Source organism: Tympanuchus pallidicinctus, unplaced genomic scaffold (assembly GCF_026119805.1).
Source record: "Tympanuchus pallidicinctus isolate F22 unplaced genomic scaffold, pur_lepc_1.0 scaffold19, whole genome shotgun sequence".
Taxonomy (NCBI): domain Eukaryota; kingdom Metazoa; phylum Chordata; class Aves; order Galliformes; family Phasianidae; genus Tympanuchus; species Tympanuchus pallidicinctus.
Window position 1 is genome coordinate 5,464,074 of NW_026294710.1, and position 21,753 is coordinate 5,485,826.

General features: G+C 40.0%; 1 protein-coding gene and 1 long non-coding RNA gene across 4 annotated transcripts in view; one reads left to right on the forward strand and one right to left on the reverse strand.

Annotated features, from left to right (window-relative positions):
- The window catches only part of GSAP (gamma-secretase activating protein), a 46,046-nt gene extending 32,117 nt beyond the window's left edge, over positions 1-13,929 (reverse strand). Inside the window, exons 1-11 of one of the 3 annotated variants that reach the window (XR_008206211.1) lie at positions 13,757-13,929; positions 10,978-11,051; positions 6,878-6,934; positions 6,175-6,244; positions 5,737-5,793; positions 5,526-5,614; positions 5,074-5,143; positions 4,382-4,431; positions 3,066-3,170; positions 2,100-2,159; positions 1,429-1,472 (exon numbers count right to left, since the gene is read on the reverse strand). Coding sequence is in view for 2 of the 3 variants with exons in the window: in XM_052680864.1 (XP_052536824.1) it covers positions 1,429-1,472; positions 2,100-2,159; positions 3,066-3,170; positions 4,382-4,431; positions 5,074-5,143; positions 5,526-5,614; positions 5,737-5,793; positions 6,175-6,244; positions 6,878-6,934; positions 10,978-11,051; positions 13,757-13,841 (761 nt within the window). In the remaining variant the exon portion in view is untranslated. The remainder of the gene's footprint in view (positions 1-1,428; positions 1,473-2,099; positions 2,160-3,065; positions 3,171-4,381; positions 4,432-5,073; positions 5,144-5,525; positions 5,615-5,736; positions 5,794-6,174; positions 6,245-6,877; positions 6,935-10,977; positions 11,052-13,756) is intronic. The other 2 variants (XM_052680864.1, XM_052680865.1) reach the window with 2 other exon arrangements.
- Positions 13,930-14,041: 112 nt separating this feature from the next.
- Positions 14,042-17,155, forward strand: LOC128079587 (uncharacterized). The gene is made up of 2 exons (XR_008206219.1): positions 14,042-14,632; positions 16,641-17,155. It is a non-coding gene; the product is annotated as an uncharacterized LOC128079587 (long non-coding RNA).
- Positions 17,156-21,753: the final 4,598 nt, after the last annotated feature.

Here is a 21,753-nt window from a genome sequence, read left to right on the forward strand (position 1 = left end):
CAATCTTGTGCTGGCTGTACTTTAATGGTTTTTCATGGAGTAATAGAAAATCCCAAGTTGGAAGACCCACAAAGATCATCAAGCCAAATTTCTGGCTTCACACAGACCTACCTAAGAATCAAACCCTACATTTGTGAGGGTAATCCAAACACCCCCTGAACTCCAGCAGCTTGGGGCCATGACTACTGCCCTGGAAAGCCCATTCCAGAGCCTGAACACCCACTGGAGAACTTTTTCCAAACATCCAGTCTGAACCTCCTCCCCTACTGCAGTTCCATGATGTTCCCATTTTCATATCTTTGAAAGAAACAAGTATCATGTTTCCCACATGGAACATGCAATAGAAAACTGCAATCCATCTGCTTTGTTGGTTTTTATTTTTGTTGGGGATTTGGGGTTTTTTTGATTGGTTTGGTTTCCCACTGCCCCTCCCAAAAGGATTTTTTTTCTATATGGATATTTATACCTTTCTGCAAGAATTTAAACTTATATATATACACACACACATATATATGTATTTACCTATTAAAATATATACATGTACATAGTATTGAAGTTCTTACAAGACTCGAATTTTTTCCAGTACTAATTGCAAAATACACAGTACTCATTCAGGGCAACCTACAACTGCAGCAGCACTGCACTGAGCTTTCTGAGACGCTCTGTCCAGGATGTAAGACCTTCAATTACCGACATCTGAACTTGTAGCTTTTACCTCCATTTTTATTGATGAAGAAACACAGGCCCTTCTGAAACATAAATTCAACTGCGTGTAGAAAGGTGAGAATGAGATGAAAATGACTGAGTGACTATTCTGACTAGATTCTTCTTCACTTCAAAGGAAGCTTCAAGGAGACCAGCTCAGATGCACCCATGTGCACCACAGTCACAGACAGAATCAGAAGTGTCTTTAGCCTTTGAAACTGCAGGCTGCTTGGAAATAGCATACTGGAGAATAAAAAGAACACAGGCACTGCTTCATGGACAACAAAAAGGAGCTACCAATCAGTAAAACATGTAACACAACAATTAAAATAGAGAGCTTCCCTTGACAGGAATCTCAACATCACTAATACAGCATGTGCAAGAATGAAGCAAATCCCTTTAAATAGGCACCAAATACTCAGAGAAAGGACTCTTTAGCCTATGGCTAACTCTCCAGGAAAATTATTCTCAAAAATAGTACCAAAAAAACAGACAAGGGCAGAATTATATTTTACTGCTATCCTTGAGGAAAATACGAGGTTTGGAGGTTTGGACAGTGTTCCTATAATTGTTATGTACCAGTCCCACACATGTAACTCCAAACACAGATACATGGTTCTAACAGTAAGTTTACCAAGGTTTATAAAGTATTAGACCTTTAAAGTAGTTAGACCTTTAAAGTATTAGACCATTAAAAGGAAACAAAACAAAAAAAACCCTTACTTTACTTGTTTGTCATTTACAGAAATATCCAGTTGCGATTCCAGCTGTTAAAAAAAGAAAACTGTCATTTGCTGAGGTCAGTATAATTACTGAGCATGATTAATACTTCATCCCAGTGAAATGTGTCACACACATTTCAACAGATTGAACATTTTAACAAAGAAGTTTATGTATCCTCTAATCACCATCACAAAAAAATCGATCTGAAAAGAGATTATTTAAAAATATATATATCAACTGCAAGTAATTCAGCTGCTGGGATGGAAGTATATTAACAATTTTATGTTCAGTAATTTTTATGTTCTGCTCTTTGGGTAGCTAAAACTGTCACAGTAATCCAGCTTTTGTCTAGTGAGTTTGATAACCCACTTTCAACACTTGAGAACCGTATCAGCATGATGTAATGAATGTCACTTACTTGTAGGTCAATAGCTGTCTAGTGGCACAGAAATTACCTTACTATGGCATAACCTGAATCTGAATGTATTTTTGTAAATAACATAAAACAAGGACAAACATCCTCCCTCCCAAAAGGCAAATCCAAAACCAGTCTCCCTCTGCAAAACATCTACTATCGGAGATTATACAAACACTGAGATTGATCTCATTATTAGTATTTGGAAGACAAAATTAACCCAGAACTATCACATAAAAAAATACTAATGACTTACTGTTGAGTTAAAATTTTCATCAGGGTAGAACTGGACACATTTTAAAGTACTCCTTGATTCCTACAATTAAGAGGATACATTTTGTAGCTAATAAAAAATTAAGTGTATTTCTCAGACTGAAAAGTGACCAGACAACACATTGTTCCACACACACGCTTCTTTGCTAACAAATACGTAGAAATTAGGGGACAAAAGAAGACATCAAAAACCACATATACCCCCCACAATAGCACTCTGACAAATTTCCTTCCTGTCCTAGATCATTATCTACCAATCACCTCTAATTGCGTGGGCCTTCACTTGAAGCATACCTCACACAAGCTCTCTTTCCTTCTCCACTAGGTTAAAAATACTTTTCCACAGCTACCTATGAGGAAAAAGGAACCATATCTGGCTTTAGCCAGTTCAAAAAGGGTATCTCAGAAACAAAACCAGGAATATGTTTCACAATCACAGTTTGCTTCCTGTTATTTTCTAACACATATTTGGTGGCTAAGAGGTGAGAAAAGCAGATTTTCATGTACACAGAATACATCAAGTGCAAACAGTCCTTCAGTCAAATTGAAAAGAAAAAAGAAGTGAAGAACTTGGGTATTTCTAGCCATGAACTTGTCCTCATTTGGACTCAACAAGTCCGTGTACAACAGTCTTTCTGAATACGAACTCTGTAGAAAAGAGGAAATATACTCACTGCTTTTCAGTAGATTTAGATCTTTTTGAACAGAAGACTTCTTTAAAGCAAACTACCAAATTCACCAATCTTTATAGGAACCACTGAGCCTATCCGACTTCATGCATGCACACAAATGGCAGTCAAGACAAGTGTTGCTTTTGATCTGGGTTCTTCGAGACACTGACAATAAAGACTGCTATAATGAAAACCCAACTAGCTCTATTATTACCCCATAGACTCAAAACTATGTTGCCATGAGACAGGAAAAAAAAACTGAATGACATTTAGTTCACCTTTGGAACAATGTAGAAGAGTCTTTGTTCTGTCATATCCCACTGTGCCCAAATGAGATCATCTGCAACTCTGGCTCTTGGAAGCTGACCTGAGTTCTGAATCACCTAAAAGGAAAGAAAGAACATTAGAGGTCATCAAGCACGGTTCTATACTGATGATTACACACAGCGTTTGCTTTAAAGAGAAAGGCAACAACAGAAGGGCTCAAATACTATGGTACTATGGTACTTGAAGGGAGCAAGTTAGTCCCTTGTTAGTAGCAGCAGAACCACCTTTGCTGTGTGCAAGATGCTCAAGCTCAAGATCAGTTTTCAGGGTATTCCAACTGTCAGATATTCTGAGATATCCTTGACTACAAGAAATTCACCACTTTTGCTGCGCAAAGTATATGAAGAAAAACAGATGTCAGCCTTCAGCAAAGGCAAGAGAAGGGGTGAAGAGTGAAATACCACAGCCAGTTTAGAACCAGCTACAGTAACTATTTAGGGAAGATGGCTTAGCTCTGAAAAAGATTTCAAACCAAAATCTCATTCGTGTCAGAGAGGAGTACTGGTAGCAGAGTACAAGCCAGAATTCTGGACAATTTTTAGTATGAATGCTCTCTTGAAAGATGGAGAGAGATTTCATGTCATCACAGCACAGACTTGTTATTCCACTGTCAACCACCACGCAAAATCCATTGCTTCTAAAAGCATTGATACACTTTTAGAATACCATGAAAGACTTCAAAATGATAACAAATCAGGACTTTAATATTTTGCCATCCAAAGACTAGTTTTTCTCCATAAAATGAAACACTGGATTTTATGATGCAATCTGTCACTATACTAGAAGTATGCTGATTAATAATTTAAGCAGAATATTTACAATCAGTTTGCTGAACACTAACTAATGTTTAAAATGTGGAAAAAAAAGATTACAGGGGAAAAAAAAAGGTTGAAACAGTCACAGTACTGAGAGCACTGTGTTCTAAGGGTTTGTTTTAAATAAATTATTTCCTGGGATACGTGGGCATTCAGAAGGAAAAATTAGGAAGGTGATTTTACAAATATATTGAAAGATTTAAAAAGAAATATATACAATTTCTTCTTCCAAATTGTAACATCCAGACAAGTTTAGATCAACAGCAACAAAAAACCTAACTTTCCTCACAAATTACTTGTTAAATAGTTTTTTTTTTTTTAATCAGCTTTGTGGTTAGAGGAATACATTGTCAAATTACAAAAATAATCAGCTAGAATTACAGAACAGACCCTTGAACTATCAATTAAAGCAAAATAACAACCCTCAAACCCCAAGATTTTTCAAGACTTACCACTCTGTGTTCCTCTTCTGCGACAACATGGATAACAAATTGTTCAATGTCTTTAAAACAACACAAAACATTTAAAGTTAAAGCCATTCATTTTCAAATGCTTTTATATAGTTAATTAATCTAATCTCTAGGAACCTATAGATGACATCTAAGTTAGCAGCAAAGATGGGTTTCTCCAAAAAGATGGGAAAAGCCTCTCATTCTTTGACATGAGGGGAAGGTAAGAGGGATGAACTGCCTTTTGCAAGTGTCCCCCTCTATCCACTCACTCTCACCAGAGTGAAGATCCCACTAGATTAGGCTGAACACACACAGTTAGCTGGATCCAAGGTGCTTTTGTCCCTTTCTTATCCCTTCCGTTATGCTGTTAAATCATAAACCATCTGTCATAATGAACTGGGCTGCTCTGAATTTATACAAACAGCTACAAAAGTCTAATTCAGCTTTTCTAAAAGTTAAGATGATCAATGAATGCATGAACAAAGGGGAAAACAATGCAAAGTCGGCCATTCTGCTAACACTGGAAAAAAGCCTCAGTGAAGCACACAGTTTTTGAAAGACATTCAGGACACCGAGAATGGTTTTCTTCTCGTTGTTTTTTTTTCCCCACAGTAAAAGGTTGTGACAAAATAATCCATGACGATCAGACTGAAGTAAAAAAATGACAACGTATTCACAAAATATCAACTCACATTTATCTTCTGAAACGAGCAAAAGATGACTTTTTGTAGAAGTATTTCTGCCTTCCACTGGATAAAGAAACTACACAGGAAGTTTTACAGAAGTAAGTAAATAACCAACGTTGTTTACAACACTCATCTACAGTATATGTTTAAATAAAGCCAAGCACGTGCATGATGTTCAATTAATAAGAAGATCTAATATTACAGACTGTAAGTTATCAATCACTATTATTGTAGGAGTAGGTGAATTGCAGAGATTAAAAAAAAAAGAAGTAGGCTTCATGTTAAGAGAAATGTTTGAAATATAACATTTTATGATGTTTCTCATCTTTTCAAAATTTATGAAAACATTGGCACATAATCTCTGTAACAGTTCCAAGAAACATGAGACATTTCTGCACTCAATCACTTTTGCACAGCAAATTATTAAAGTTTGTATTTAGATTATTTGAATGATTTACCTGCACTCGAACACAGCTATCCACAGCCTTTAGGACTCTCACATTATTAACGGGATGAATTTCAATCAGCAAGGTTAAATACTTGGACACTGCAAAAAGGACATGTTTTAGGTAACTGTCTTTTCTTACAGTACAAAGTTGTATTGCTAAGGGAGAAAAAAAAAGGAAAAAAAATTACTTCTAACAGTTTAAAACAATGCACTTGCAGTACCTGACTGTAACAGCTGGGTCACTCTTTCTTCCTCTGTATACTGATGGAAGCTGACGGCTAAGCAAGAGAAAAAACACAGCATGTTTGCTATTAATCTCATTGAGCATTCTTGGAGAATAAATATCCCAAAACTTCTACAAAAAAAAAAATCTGCATTTTAAGGAGTAGCAGGAGCTGCACTACATGTAGGAGGCATATATAAATGCAAGTGACAGAAATAAGCAAACCAAATTTTTCTTTCAATAAAACAACAAAAACAACAGCTGTACTGATTGTACATCAATTACATTCTTTGGTGATGCATCCATTCAAATGCACAGACTGCTGTGAGCAACATATGGCTCAAAACAGACTGAAGTAATTCAAGACACAAATACAACATACTACTAAACTAAATTATCTTTGCCATGACAAAAAAAATTGATGAAACATATTTACCCAGTAACGTCCTTTCACTGTTGATTGAACAACTGATTATGCGTAGATCTTTCTCAAACGTATAGAGATGCTACAGAGAAGTATATTTATGATAAATTATATTTTAATTATATCAAGAAAATAGGAAAACACTGTTGACCAGTTCTTGTTGTTTTTTTTTTAAATTTCAGAACCAAATAATTCCAAGGCCAGAAAAACCATACTTTAAGCCTCAATTGTACTACTACTTTTTCTCATTTGTTTGTTTCTTATTAGCTTTTCTGAGCTCCATGTTGCCACTGGAGCTGCACGGCAAACTTTTACAGCAATATGAAATTTCACCCATTTGCAAAGGACCTTCATCATGGTTCCAGCCACAGAACTGTGGGACCTTCCATTTTAGAACCATAAGCAGAAGCACCAGACTGAAGAGGTACACATAACAAAACAGAAGAACATTTATTTTTAAGGACGTGCTCAGAGAGAAAAGAGGTCTTCAATTAGTTGTACAGAAACAAAGACTCAAGGCATGACAGTGCTGCTCCCAAGTCACCCAGAGGTTCTTTACTCTTAACAGCACTGAGTGAAATTTCAGAACTTCCCGTTCTCTCCTCTGTTTCAAACACACCCATAATTCCTTATGGACATAACATACTGTGTTGTAAGGCATCAAAACCTAAAATTCTACAGCATTGTCCTTACCAAGCAGAAGTATTGGACTCACCTCATTCTCTTTAGTTTGAAGGTCATACAATCCAATATGGGTACTTTTCTGATTTCCCTATGGATGAAAACAAATCAACACTGACAATGCATATACACATTTCAACACAACATTTGGTAATTTTTTTCCCTACTCCTCTCTCCTCTTTTTTCTCCTCTTTCACTGACACACATCCACTTACACTTCCCTTGGTACTTAATTATCTCATTCCAAGAAGAGGAGGCAAGAACTTTTTTTTTTCCTGATTGAGAATTAACACACAGGGCAAAGCTGAAACACAGTCAACAAGCTGTGCTATATGCCATGTGCCCCTCTCTGACTTTGGTTCTCAGCTGTTTTTAGTTATAGGCAGTATGGGAAGGAAAAGATAACTCTAAGAACAAAAGGGGATCACAGAATGCACGGCGTTAGAAGAGAACTTAAAGATGACCACATCTGGTGAGGTGTGACCCATGTTGTGTCAACATGCTTGGTCTTTAAAAGGTGCACCTGAGATCACAGAACCCAAAGCCCTGAGAGCAGCACCAATCACACAGGCAACCATTCACCTGAAACTATGCTGGCCCAGGAAGCCTGCAGGCTGGGAATCCAAACCTCACTGCTCCAAAACGGAGCACAGAAACATCATCACACAACAGCTTCCAGTGACCTCGCTGCAGGTTGGAAAAAGGATTTCAGCTCTACCTTAAGACACAATTATTTGAAAGTCAAACATATTTCATGAGTGCAAATTACACCGTTAGCCTGCTGCTTATTGATAAAAACCATACAATGATTTTCTTTTGTTTTGGATACTCCTAAGGCTTTACAGAAGACAACTTTCTTCCTGGCATTTTACCACACTTTAAATTTTCAAAGTACATTTTAATTAAAAAAAATTCAATTCTGCCCTACAGTACACATTTCACTTCAAATGAAGCTGAAATTCACTTGCATACTGTAAGTACATGTGCTAAATTGAAATTACATCCATCTACATAGCCTTGTACTCAAACAGTAAACATCTTTGTTTTTAACTGCTGCTTGAGGGGTGGGGGGAGAGTGTAGAAATCTATGGTTATTTACAAAGCATCTTGCTTTGTGATGTTAAAACAAAAGTGTGAGTATTCTCTTTCTCAAAGGTCTATTTGCAAGTATCTCATTATTGCTGTGGCAATGACAAAATTCTTCTAATTTAAACAAGGAAAACAAAATGTCTTTATGTTAAGATGCAAGCCTCAGGCCTACTAACTTAATATCAAGCAAATGATTTCACAAACAGCCATTCTTTCCAAAAGTGTCTGAAACTCTTACCCACAGAGCTTAGCTACTGAAAAATACAGTTTACAAGATTGGTAGCAGGACTGCCAGTGCCCATTTCTGTACATAAGCTAATACACTTGCCATCAGCTTCTCTGCAAAGATTCTTCCTACAGTTTTGCAAAACAGAAGCATAGCTGTTAAAAATATCTTCCTTTAAGCCAACTCTCAGTGTAAGAAAAGACAGACACTTTAAATCTACGGTATTGTGCAATACTCCAAAACATGCTTGACATAAAGCTCATTCTTCGCCTATTCCTGGCTTCAGGGGAATGCACTTGGTTTTCTTCTATTTGGTAAAGGCTGTTTTCCATTTGCATTTATTAGGGGACAAGCTAGCTTTGCTTACTTTACATCCTTGCTTGTGCACTGTCCTCACCAACAGTGTCACTGATAAAGTTTGCTGAGGAAAGAATCACATATAGCTGTTCTTGCAACAGTCGTAGCTCATGAGTTATAAATAGTTTATAGAGAAAGGGGGAAGAGAGAGAAAAAGAGAGAGGTTGAACTTCATTCAGGACTGAGTAAGATCTGTAGTTGGTACAGTAGTAGTTACAGTAATCGTGATTTCTCCAAAGTAAGTTTAAGTAAACAGACGGATAGTAAAGGCAGTCTGTTTTCTCCAAGTAAGCATTCTAGTTTGATGACACTCATTAATAGAACAAAACAGCCAAGTGCAATCAATAGTCATCACTTAGAACAAGCCTGCAACAATCTAAAAGAAGTGTCAATCTGGGGCCTGACACTACTCCTTGTTCACAAAGACACATACACTCTTTTCCTTTCTTTATAAATATGAACAGATACTCCTTCTGAAAGGTAAACTCCAGAAGCACAGAAGTGTATGCATACATCATCAATGGACTGTATCAGTAAAGAAAACAATTGCATTGAATCCTTGTTAATAGTAAAGAGTAAAAAGACAAATGTGGACACACAGCCCCACCAACACCTGTCTTGTTTTTTTTCTCAATAAGAGACTCTTTAGAAATACCATTCTAATCTTGAGACAAAAAAAAATCAGCCCCAGTATTTCAGTACTGCTGTAAAGTATCACCATCCCAAGGTATTTCTGCAGCTCATTTAATAGAGCACAGAAGGCTCAGCGTTAATAACTCAGGTCCCTGTCTGTTCCACTCCCAGCTCCCTCTCAGTAGAGCAAGAACCAAGGTGCTGGTTCTTGTGCCAGCTGATTCACCCAAGAGGAGAAATATCTGATTACTTTGTAGCAGTAAAAGAACAGGAAAAGAAGCAACAGTGGCATCTCCTTAGGGCTGATATGTGAGCGGTAACAACTGCAGCACAGCCCTGCACTTTGCTACCTTCAGCTCTGGGACTTTCTCATCCAACTATACACATCACACCAGCTGCAGAGATCCCTTTATTCCTCAGATCAGGAAGCCACAGCAAACATGTCTGTAACTCCTTGGGTGAACTTCACTTCCAGATTCAGGGAGCTAAGTTTACACATTTGAATCCTCCACAGCATCTCTGGCACTTCAGTCAACAGAGCCTAGTGAATATTTGTCTGCCTCCTCCACTTTGTACAGCTTCTCCCAAAGGCTGTGGGAGATGGGATGCTACAGGTGGCCATTTCTCTAAATTCCAGCTTCTGTCACATCTGCATCAACTACAACGGCAGCTCAAACACTCAGCATGCAAGCAGACACCCACGCTGAGATGGGGTGCCCAGCTACATCTCACCCCTTGCACCAGCTGCAAAAGCCCAAACAACACTCAAGGCAGTTGGACTCTTCTATCAAAAGCCCAAGAAAGGAAGGAGTCACTCAAAGCTTAGCGTGAGATTCCACTGGCACTGGAAAGCAGCAACATCACACATATGCAGGTCTCCGTAGAGAGCTAGATGGATCAGTTTCATTAAATCTTGATAGAACTTCAAGCAATGCAAAACTTGACACTTTCTTCAGTATTGTTTTTATGATTACTGTTGTCTTACAGATTCTCCTCCCTAGGCACGTACTAAAGGAAACAGCCACCCACAGTTAAAGTCTGCTATACCTCGATGAAGGCCTCACCTCTTCCCTTAACCCTAGGTAAGCTGGAGAGTTGAGAGAGAGGGGAATGAAAAGCAGCTCTATTCTGCTGGAGCCTACTATCTCCACTTTGTGCTTTCCAAGAGCCAAGACCCTGCAGAATCCACCCGAGTTTTCAGATTGCTCTGAGCTGCATGGCAAAGAACGACAGCTTGTCTCCTCAAGGGAAAACCTTCCCAAACCATTCAGAAATTTCTTGGAACTACATGAATTTCAACCTGATATAAAAAGGATAGCTCTAGTACTTCAGTACATTGAATAAGCTAAGGTGACTTGAGACTACACACCATGAAGTGCTACAGATGCATCTTAAAGCAACAAAAAGGTAGTAGCAGAGTTAGAGTTACAAATATGGCATCTTAACATACACACTGGTAGGACTGAATATTTAATTGAAGCAGCGCATATGAATCTAGCAGTCAGATTTCCCTAAAAAAACCTCAGGGTGAAAGAACATGTTGCTTATGAAGATTTTATCTGTTATGGAAATAGTTTTTCATTCAAGGAGAGATTCTGGCCCCCAGAAATCAACTGCTTTACTCTCCACTTCATTCCTCTTAATGTTTGTCTGAAGTGGAGATGGGTATTTTCCCATTGCCCAAATGTCCAAGCTGCAACCTAAGTTTTTACGTTCTAGTCCTTCTTGCAAGAAAAATAAATAAATTCATGCAAGGACTTCAGGAAATACAGGCAAACACACAGTAATATTCTCAGGAATACTTTCACAAAGCTCCGAGACAGACTTACCTTCCAGGTATAAATAATTTTTCCATTTCTTTCAACATTTACAATGTAAAGTGCTGATGAATTCTCTGAAGTATCTGAAATGATAACAAAAGGCACAAGATTTTCACTTTAGTTCCTCATACACAGCCACATTTTAAACAAAGATACCAGGTACGTTTTACATATATGTATTTGTACATGCCAGAAATGACTACCTTTTGAAAAAAAACAGATCAAATATTTCTTACGCTGTGATTTAACTCTCAAACTTCAAAACAAAAGGTCCTCAGAACACTACACAGAGATAGATGGAGCATGAGGAAAAGTGTCAGCTGCCCCAGCTCCCTAAGGAATGCTTAGAAATAAATGATGCCTTCAGAGATCAGCTCTACAACAAAAACAAGAGCCACAACACCAAACTGCATATACATGCAATATATTTACAGGTAGAAGAGAATTAAGCAATGCAGGACAAGAGAAAGGAAAACACTGGGGGCAAATGAAAAGAAAAAGTAAGATACCATAGCACAGATAACAAAAGTGCATCTCTTCTCATCACAGTAATCACCAAAAGCGTGTTTATCTTGGATGGAACTTATATTTAAAGAAGAAATTTTGCTCTTAGTAAGCTTGAGAGCTGCATGATTGGCCTTGATTTTAAGATAAAGGTAGCGTAAATATGTACAAGTAAATATGAACAAGAAGAATTCTCTGCAACTCCAGGCAAGCATTACTTTGCAGTTACCACAAAGCCTTAACTGGAGAAAGCACTGTGAAACTTAGTTTCACAAGCCTAATACTATGAACATTGCTAGTGCAGATTGTGGTGGTAAGAAAAAAACTGTTCAGAAACATTATCAGAGGTGAAAAATTTTGATGTGGGAGGATAGAGAAAATTCTCAGCCAATATTTAACAATACATCACTTTCTACTGGCTTGGTGTTTGATACAAATTACATGTCGCCATATGCTGTCTGTGGGAATATGTAACCAAAGGAGAAGTGGCAATGATCCCTGGCTTGGGAAAGTCCTGCAGTAAAGCTTTGCATGCAGAATCACAACTTCTTCCTCATCTCACAGCTTCACCAAGCAGATGAAGGGCTGCAAACAAATCCAATCCAACCTGCCTGTCCAGCAAACAAGTCTTATCAACGTGCTCAAGACAACGTGCTTTGATTTCCTGAAAGCCATTATATGGAAATCATACAAAAATGAGTGGAATTAAGAGAGCTGGTTCTCTTCACCTACCACTCCCCTCCCTTGATCACAGCTACTCCCAGCTCTCACGCCATTAGGAATTCTCACATGCTATCACAGGGCTTTCAAGTCTTCAGAAAATAAAACAGTAAATGCAGAGAACTGAAATATCTGAAATCACTGACCAGAGGCACCAGGATGCCTAAAAATGACTTGCTTTCTGCAAAATTATTTCTCTGATTATTATAATTATATATTATTTCTCTGATGTTTAAAGTAATCTTTAAAGATTCCAACCTTCCATGTACACATTCCTAATACATCAGCATCACATTCAGAGGAAACAAACAGAAGCTAACATGCAATGCAGAAACGTTAGTATTGTGTCAGACATCCCTTCCAATCCAAATTCTGATTCTGTGTTATCAGAATTATTGAATAAAAAGTCTGTCACTCTCCCAAGCACAGGTGAATGCCTTCCTGCCACCTCCACAATGAACACAGAGACTAACTGATTACACGAGTTTTCAGAATTTTACCTCAAAACCCTTTGGGGGAAACCCTATGCCTCACAGCTCCTCTGTGTACTTCTTGGTGTACGTGAAATAAATGTTAACAGATTTTGTCACTGGCACCATAGGAAGCACCTTGGTTTATGAAGCCAAAGGAGCTGATATGCTCTGACTTAGAGCCACACAGGCTTTCCGTGGGACAGCAAACCTTTAAAGAGGGAAGTAGGTTAGTTAACTAAAAGCAACCAGGGGACCTGGACACAGTGCAGAACCAGCCCGTGTTCCTACTACAGCCGCGGTTATTGTGCTGTTCAAATCGATGTTCAGACGATGGCCTTCAGCAGTTTCAGAAAAGCAGAACTCTACCGGCTTCCTTGCAGACAGATGAGAACTACCACGAGCACAACAGCGATACCACAGGGCCACCAACACGGCACACTCACTGCTCCCAACCACCTGCTCTCGCCCGATTTTAATTAGCACTTATTTACCACACACACAGAAGGGGAGTTGCGGTTGCTTTATTTTCGGCTAAGCTTTTTTTTTTTTTTGTGTTGCTGGTTTTGTGTTTCTTTTTCTTTCCCAAGAAATGGCTGTGGGCAGAAGAAAGAGGGACGTTAAAATTCCTTTTGGAACAAAAGGGAAGAAAGGGCTACGCATGAAGAACCAAACGATGCGCGAGGAGCACAAGTTCCTTCGGACGTGAGAAGTGCCTCAAGGGCACCGGCTGCGCCACCCTGGGCCGCACTGACGGAGGGCAAAGCGCCCCCACACACACAGACACGGCGGCAGGCTCAGCCCACGGAGCTCGGGGCGGCACAGCCCCGCACAGCAGCGGGACAGGCGTGCTCAGCCCACGCAGTTCGGGTCGGCCGCCCGCCCCGCCGCCATTTCCCGTCCCCCTGTGCCCTCGAGGCGGCCCGGCCCGGACGGAAGGAGCGGTGAGGCCGCGCCGGGAGCGGCTCGCGGGGACTCCCGCCAGGCCCGGTTTCTCCGCCCGCCGGAGGACAGCGGCTAGAAGCGGTGAAAGGGAGGGAAGGAAAGAGCGGGCTCTGCTCGGCGCTGCCCCGCGCCCGCCAGCGCAGCGTTACCTAGAGCCGCGGCCCAGCCCTGCGCCGCCAGCCAGGGCACCACGTCCCTCTGCAGGTCAAATTCGGCCGCCAGGCGAAGCAGCATGGCAGCCCCACGGCCCAACCCGGCCACTCTCCAGCCGCCGCCACCTCTCACCGCGCCGGCTGCCGCGGGGCGGCCTCCGCCACGGGCAGGTCCCTATGGCCCTCTCGGCGCCTATTGGCAGGTGTGAATGTCAATCAACCGGCGGCCACGCGGAGTGGCAGAGCGCGGTCCCGCCCCCCTCAGTCGGGGCGGTGGTGCGGGTCCCGCTAGCGGTCCGGGTGCTGCCCGGAGCCCGGCGGCTCCCATTGCCACCTGCGGGACGTTGGCGCCGGGAGCCGCGCTTGTGAGTCTCCGCGCGCTGTCTGCAGCCGGCTGGTGGCTTCAGGTGGTCTGTTTTGTCCGTTAGAGGTGAGGGGCCGAAGGAGATGTTTCTCCTGAGATGTGCTGCGAGGAATATTGATGTCTCAGACTTTCCTCGAAGAAAGATTCAGAGCACTTTAAGCAGTTGCCTGTGGTTTAGGGCTGGTGTCAGAGATGAATGTGGAAGCGGTGACTGACAGAACGCCCTGCTTGTGGGTCTGCAGCCCCACGTTTGGCTGAGCAGCGTTCAGCAGTTCCCGTCCCTGCACAGTCCCAGTTTTCTGTCATTACACACCCTGCAGGTGTGTGCTGGGCACATTGAGCCTCTCAGCACAGATGGCTTTGACAGAGCAGCTCGGAACGTGGGATGCACCCTGAGAGCAGGCCTGGCCGGATCCTTCCTTCCATCCAACTCAAAACAGCAGAGGGGGAAAAGCTTGGTGAGATCCTCAGGGTCTTCAGGCTGAGTTACTGGGTTTTTGTTTGCTTAGGTGGGTTTTTGTGGTGTTGTTTTTTTGGATTTTTTTTTGTTTTGTTTTGTTTTTTTAGCATTTGAAAATACTTGCAGCACTGATAAGATGCTGTTCATGGCTATCTATAGTCTGCCTGTAATTACCATTTCCCTTCTGGCACGCGCTGATGTCAGCAGCTAAAAGTGGCACAAATGTGGACAGGCTGTAGTAGCACGTACCAAACCACTGCACTGCAAGGACAGAGCAGCTTCAGCCAGTTCTAACAGCCAGTACTGAGTTTTTACCCTCCTTGCTAAGCTTGGGCTATATAAAGACCAGGCCAGAATCAGGTACGTTAGCTGAGTGCAGATGAGAAGCACGTTGTCACTCAAATGCAAAGCAGACTTGCTTTCTCTCAAACTATTGATAACTTTTACAATTCTATCACAAGTTTCAGGATGAGTATTTTTCTTAAAGAAAATTGGATCGAGTGATTGTGCAAGAATTTTCAGCTGATGTTTTCTCTGTTTGGAAATAGGTCTTGACTGGTATATTTATTTTAAAGGTAGAAGCAGAGAACAGAATAAGATCCCTAACTGATGCTTTTTCTAAGAGATGAGGCAGGGATAATTCATGGTTATGACTATTTGGAGTTAATGCAAAAATGTTTGGAGTTGATTCAAAAAGAGAAGAAAGCAAAGGAGGGAAGCCAAGCCCAAGAAATGACTGATTCTCTAACTATGTGCAAAAAGGAAAATTTTCACATGGAGAAAATCTCCTGTGCCATGAGCTGTAGAGTTCAGCTAAGGCTAGGATGAGGCCCAATAGCAGGATTTTACATTGTCCTACTATAAAGCAGAAAACGTGGAGGATAAAAGCCTGCTCTCCAAATGCAAAAGGGGAAAAAAAAAAAGAAAAAAAAAAGAAAATTAGACAGAACTCCCCAGTTTGATGGTTTGTTGTTGTTGTTTGTTTGTTTGTTTGTTTTTGTTTTTAAGGAAAGAAAGAACAACCGTCACTGTGCTTTTGTTTCATAATCAATCCTGACAGTACAGTTCTCAAAAGGCAGCCCACGAAGCTGATGAATAAATTATTCTCTAGCATTCACAGACTGAGAATCAAACTATGATGCTGTTCTTTTAAGGTATGTTGTGCAATTTGTGAAAGGCCTTTGAGCAGGAGGCAGCAGTTAGCCACAGTAACTGCTGAGTGTGCCATGGAACTTAAGCTAGTCAACATAATAAAAGAAAAAGAAAAATATTCTCATATGATATAAGCAGGTGAGTAGGTATACAAACAATTGGGTGTAGAAGAGTTCCATTCATTCACTTGTGGCTCATGCTTGGGATCCATTCCACAGTCCTTACTTAGTAAAACTGTAGTAGAAGTTTGTACAAGGCTTCACAGTCAGGTGTGAAAGGAAAAGCCTTTCCTGTTGAGAGATTTAAAACTAAATTTCTGCTGAGTCTGCGTTCCCACTGCAAAGGATTTGCTCTTCATTCTTTTTGTACTACCAATATTTGTATTATCTCCCTAAAGTTAACACACACTTTTTCTTGAGACTGCTGGGATAGAGTGGGACTTCACTTCCTTTGCACTGTCTTGGGAACTTGGAAGCATCTCTGATGTTTGTCTCTGAACCCAAGAGATGTGCTCTCAGAACTTACCGGTCTTTGCAGTGAGACATAGGAGGAAATGGTAGCTGGACAGATGAAAAGATTTGAGAAACAGGAAGGGAAGACTGCCAGGCTTCAGAGATACAGAAACACAGGAAAAGCAACAAAGTAGAGCTGGGGAAGATGGGATCCACAGGAGCTGAAGGAATCGAAAAGAGCAAGGAGCCAGAACAGAAGAAAGAATCTGAAAAAACCAGACATAGGCTTATAACCTGTTTAGAACTAAAGTCACACAGTCCTCCCAGAAATTAAGTTGGAATTCCTGAGTTTCTCTGTTGAACAGCAGACTATTTGAAAACCACTATTTTCCAGTGGCTTATCCATATAAAAAGGCACGATATTACTTCTCCCTGTTTTGTTTTTTGTTCCAGTGATAGAAGCTTCGTTGTGACTCTTCAAGATCCAACACTGCTGATGAACCTTGGGAGCTTAGGAATGTAATTTTGATTCCATGGCATAATTAGCTGTTCTTTTTGTTCTTCCTCAAAAAAATTACACAACTGTATATGAAAAATATGACAATTTTTTGGTTCAGAAAACACTTCCATTTGTTGTATCTTTTTTCATTCCTAAAACATAATCCACTCTATTAACAAAATAAAAGTGAAATCTGAAGGAGCAAGAATTGTATACTACAAAATGAATGATATTTCAAAGAGTTATCTAGTATGAACAATGTTTTTTGGCAATTTCTTATTTTTGAATTTTAACTTTGTCATTATAATTTACAGTAATGGTGTACATTGGGACTATCTATCTCTGCATTCAGTTCCTGAAAACGTATTTAGGAGAACACATATGCTTTGCCTGCCTGTTCATGTGTTTATCTAGCACAGATAATACCAGAAATACTTCAAATAAACGAGCTTTGCAGTAAATTCAGAAAGTAATGCAGTTTCTGATTTAATTTTTTTTAAATTTTTATAGGAAAGATCATAAAATGCTGAGAACTCATGTCAGCGTTAACCTGAAAGTGAAACTCAGAGTGCCTGATTACTAACATGTAAAAGATAGCCCATCTTTCAAGAAACAGCAGACCGTTGCAGATTTGGGATCTTTTGTACAGTCTAACATGTAAGGTGGGGCAGAGCAAGCAAGCTGTCTTGCATGAGAATTTGCAGTGCCACAAAGGAAGCTACATGTGCTCTTTCTCCTCAGGATAATCCCTAAGTGTTCACTACAGCAGCTGTCACCTGAATAGTGCCAAATACTTTTAACTGGGATGGAGTTTCTTCTTTCTCTTCCAGCGTTCCCCTTGTTATCTGATGCTTTTTTTCCCTCACTTCCACCTTTAATGTTCAAAGCAAATATCTATTTCCTTTACAACTGTAAAAGATAATTCACAGCTTTAGATCTCATTATATAAAACTTGTGATTTCCTGAACTGGCAATCTGGTTATACGTGTTATAGGCCGTATCTGCAGGACCAAATATCCAGACTGAATTCCTAGAAGCACAACACATTCTTTGGAAACCACAAAACTGACTTATTCAGTGTACTTCAAGTAACAGTGCAGAGTGTGATACCAATTCAGTCCACATACAGAAAATTAAAAGCTTGACACAAAAACCATAAACATCTAAAAAAATAACCCTTAACATTTTCTTCTGTGAGCTTTGCATTAAGGCAGGGATCCTGATATAATCCTAATAAGGTCAGCTTTGCTAGATAGAGGAAGAAGCTCTTGTTTTTAAGAAAGAATGCTTATTCTTGTCTCTGCCAAGTGAAATTAGTGCTATAATCCATTTCTGACTTTTTCTTCCTTTTTCTTTGCATTGTGAAACCAAACCAGGAATTTCACTTTCTATTTCTATTCTGTTTCTCATAGAAAAAGTTCTTAGAAAAAGATGACAGATTACATTTTTCTACTTTTTTTTTTTTTTTTTAATCAGGAATCTGTTCCTTTCCTATTAATGGGAGGACCTCCCTGGAGTTTTTAGCCGAAGTGGTTCTTGAACAAAGTCAGCATTAATAGGCACAGCTATCATCAAGGGACAGTGGCCCTACTGATTGCACTGCAACCTGCATCAAGATTTTCTGCCGCTGGCAAAAGTTGTTGTGCTAATTGCACATGTGCCTATCATCACTTTACAAACAGATCATGAGGCAGGAATTACAAAATCATACCTTTAAGCAAGTGTGAGGCTGATATGATTGACTGCCAACTTGGCATTAACCAGTCTAACATGCCTTTCAGCTCTCAACAGAATAAAGACTCGTTCATGCCTATCAATGAGAAGGAAAAAACTGTATACAGAGCCATAAATCATTGATGTGTTCCACATCAGGAAATTATACTTAAGACTTCTTATCTTAGTGGGAACCGACAGAATGAATATCTGAAATAATTATTTAAACTCATGACAGCCTGGCAAACAGCTCATAACTTCTTTTGAAAGTACTGCTTACCAAGGCCACCCTCTTTTCCCACTGCTTTTGCAACAGAGGATTTATTGTGATCTTGTCTGCACAGTTGTTTCCTTGAAGAACATTTTAAAGCAGTTGAACACAAAATGTAAGTCAGTTGGTTTCCTCAAGGAGATGGCCAATATGTTTACTAAATCCTCTAGAAAAAAAAAAAAACAAATAAGATACCATTAGTATTTTGTAGTAAGAATTAAAGCTGTGATTCAAGAGTGGTAGAGTAAAAAATCCTTATCTCAGCATATGAAAAATGTCTCATTCATTATCTTTCACCACAAATTGTCAACATAAAACAGAGTAGATTCATGGAAGTCAGTCAGTATCCATTACAGATCCAGTGCTCCGTGGACATGTTTTTCTACGCTTTGTTTAATAATTAATCATAGGATATAATCTTCTAACTACTAATGATAACATTTCTGTTGTGCTATTCATGCTCTATTGAACAATACCTTATTCTTTAAATAGTTCAACTGAAGTCCATGACATTCTCGAGCCAATAACGTGTTTCAAGTTGAGGAGACTTTGCAAACAATTAAGGTATTCCTCAAAGTGAGGGAGGGAAACAGACCAGGGCCTAACACAATCTGTGGCCATATCCCAAGTGGCCTTTTTTTCCCCACCAGTTCTCTCCTCATGGCCCAGGCACTAAGACTTCTTTGTTCTTCACACAGAATAACCCCTACTAACACTGATGAAAGCTCTGTGAACACACATGGTCTCGACAGCTGTTGAAGGAACTCTTTGCTCTGTTTAATCTTCCAGCTACAGCCTTATTAGGTCTAGTCAGTAGTGTTTTTTGAAGCTTGCTGTTTTTTTCCTTTCTAATCTTTCAGTTCTGACTTCGTTTTGCTTTGTAAGAGAACACTGTCAATACTCTGTAACAGATTCATCACTGTTAAGGAATAGATGTAATAATGCATTTATCAGCATATTAATTCCAATTAGCTTTTAGATATGCTTTTATTTTCAGTGTTGTGCTCATTTTAAAATATAGAAGAAACATTTAACACGCTCTTTCAAAAGACAAGATACACTGGGGACTATAAACATGGACAGCACAGGATGAACATATTGGTTGAATTTACCCTCACTGAGCTTCACCTTCTTGAAAACAGGATTCCGGTGTGACTACTTTTTCTCATCTACTACTAGTTAATGAAGAAAGATAAGAACCCCAGAGAGCAATTGATACAGCCCAAGACTAGCACTTATTTTAGGGCACATTTTGTAAATCCAACCCAAAAGCGGATGGGCCTCCCACTCCCTCCACCTGCAGTCATACCTACCAGCCACATGCAGCTGGAGGAAAGCAGGGCTGCAATTAGAAAATGTCTGCAATTAGATCGCACAGTGTAATTTGAAAAGAGTCCCTGAGGGTGTGGTTTGATGAGCAGCTGCTCTAACCACTCATGGCCTCGAAAGGAGGTGTCGTATTCTCCCCCAGCTTGCTTGCTTGCTTGCTTTTTTTTTTTTTCCTCTTTCCCTCATCCACAGGTCATCCTGCCTCTGTTTACCAGCCCTGCTGCACATCTGGTGCTTCTGTGATCCAACTCTATTTGTTAACTCACGAAGTCTGTTGATTTTTATTTAATGATTTAGTTTTCTGCCATGTCATTAAGGTGTCTCAGGTCACAGAAGGCTTTTACAAGTGCAGTTATTGTACAAGGAAGTACAGTTAATGTGCAGCTGGCAGCAGGGAAGGGAACAGAAGAATAGGAGACCTCCCCGTACTGGCAGCAGTGAAGTGGCAGAGCTGCACAGCACATTCAGAGCCTTTGCTGGAGGTTTTCTAACATTTTCCTTTTGCTTCTGGTGTGAAAGAAACAGTCGTTTTCGCCCAGCATTGCTCTTGGCCGTTGCCTGGCCACCACCACTGGCATGGCTTCCAGACCAGAGAAGTGATCCAACTGAAAAAGAACCCTGAGAGAAGAAAGCAGAAGGTGGTCTTTGTAATATCACCTACCCATCAAGTTTCCTCCTTGATGGAGGAAACCTTTATACCCACAAAAATATTGTACAGAAGTGGGAATGAACCACTGGTGCTGGGCAAAGGTCCTTGGGGCAGTGCAGGTCTCAGTGCTGCAGCACAGTTAGGACCTCTTCCATTTCTGCCAAACCACAACCTGGGGATTGGGTTAGTTGTCCACGGGGCCTGTGCTTCTTCCCACTTACAATAAGCACAGTCCAGGTATGCCCTGTTAGCTGATGTGAGTTAGATGACAAAATCCCATACTTGTATCATTTGCCTCATTTCCTGTTTCCACTGGAATCCGTAGAAACTAGTTTTTAATACCTTATTTGTATCATAACAACCTTTCCTTTGATACAACACAGCAATTCAAATATATTCAGATTAGTCTCTCAAATCTGAATGCATTTCCCTGGCACATGCTAAAAATATCTTTAATTTATTATACACATTAGTTCCAATAAGTGCCACATTAACAAACAAAGAGGGTGTACTTCATTAGTCACGCGGAAATTTCTTTTTCCAAAATACATTCAGAATTCTATCATCTGACCTCCTTTGATAATGAGGTATTTATAGGATCCGTAAGGGCCTTATCCTCCAACCATGACTCAGCCAAAACTCACGACTGACCTTATCACCTCCTGTTGCCTGTTCTTATAGCCTTGCTCATGTGAAGAGCTTTTGTTCACTGACCTGGCATGGGGAGCATATTCTCATCAGTATGATGTTGCAGGCTTGATGCCCAGTTCATCTGCACTTGGTAAATGTCATAGAATCAAGTCCTAAGCATGCATATATTATTTTCACAATGTTATATATACAAAAACAAGGGAAAAATATGCAGCCAATTTCAGCTTCCAGTACCACGGGGATAAACTGAGCCTGCGTACTTTAGATTTTCACAGTTACAAACAAAACAATTGAATTCTCCTTATTTTGGAAGAGAGTGCATTTATCTTTAGAAAAAGCGCTTACCAAGTTTCTGAATCATAAAAATTATTACTAAATAAAACAGTGTTGTTTTTCAATGATACATAATCATTTTAAAGTAAAATACCGTTGCAGTGTGAGGTGACTGCACAAG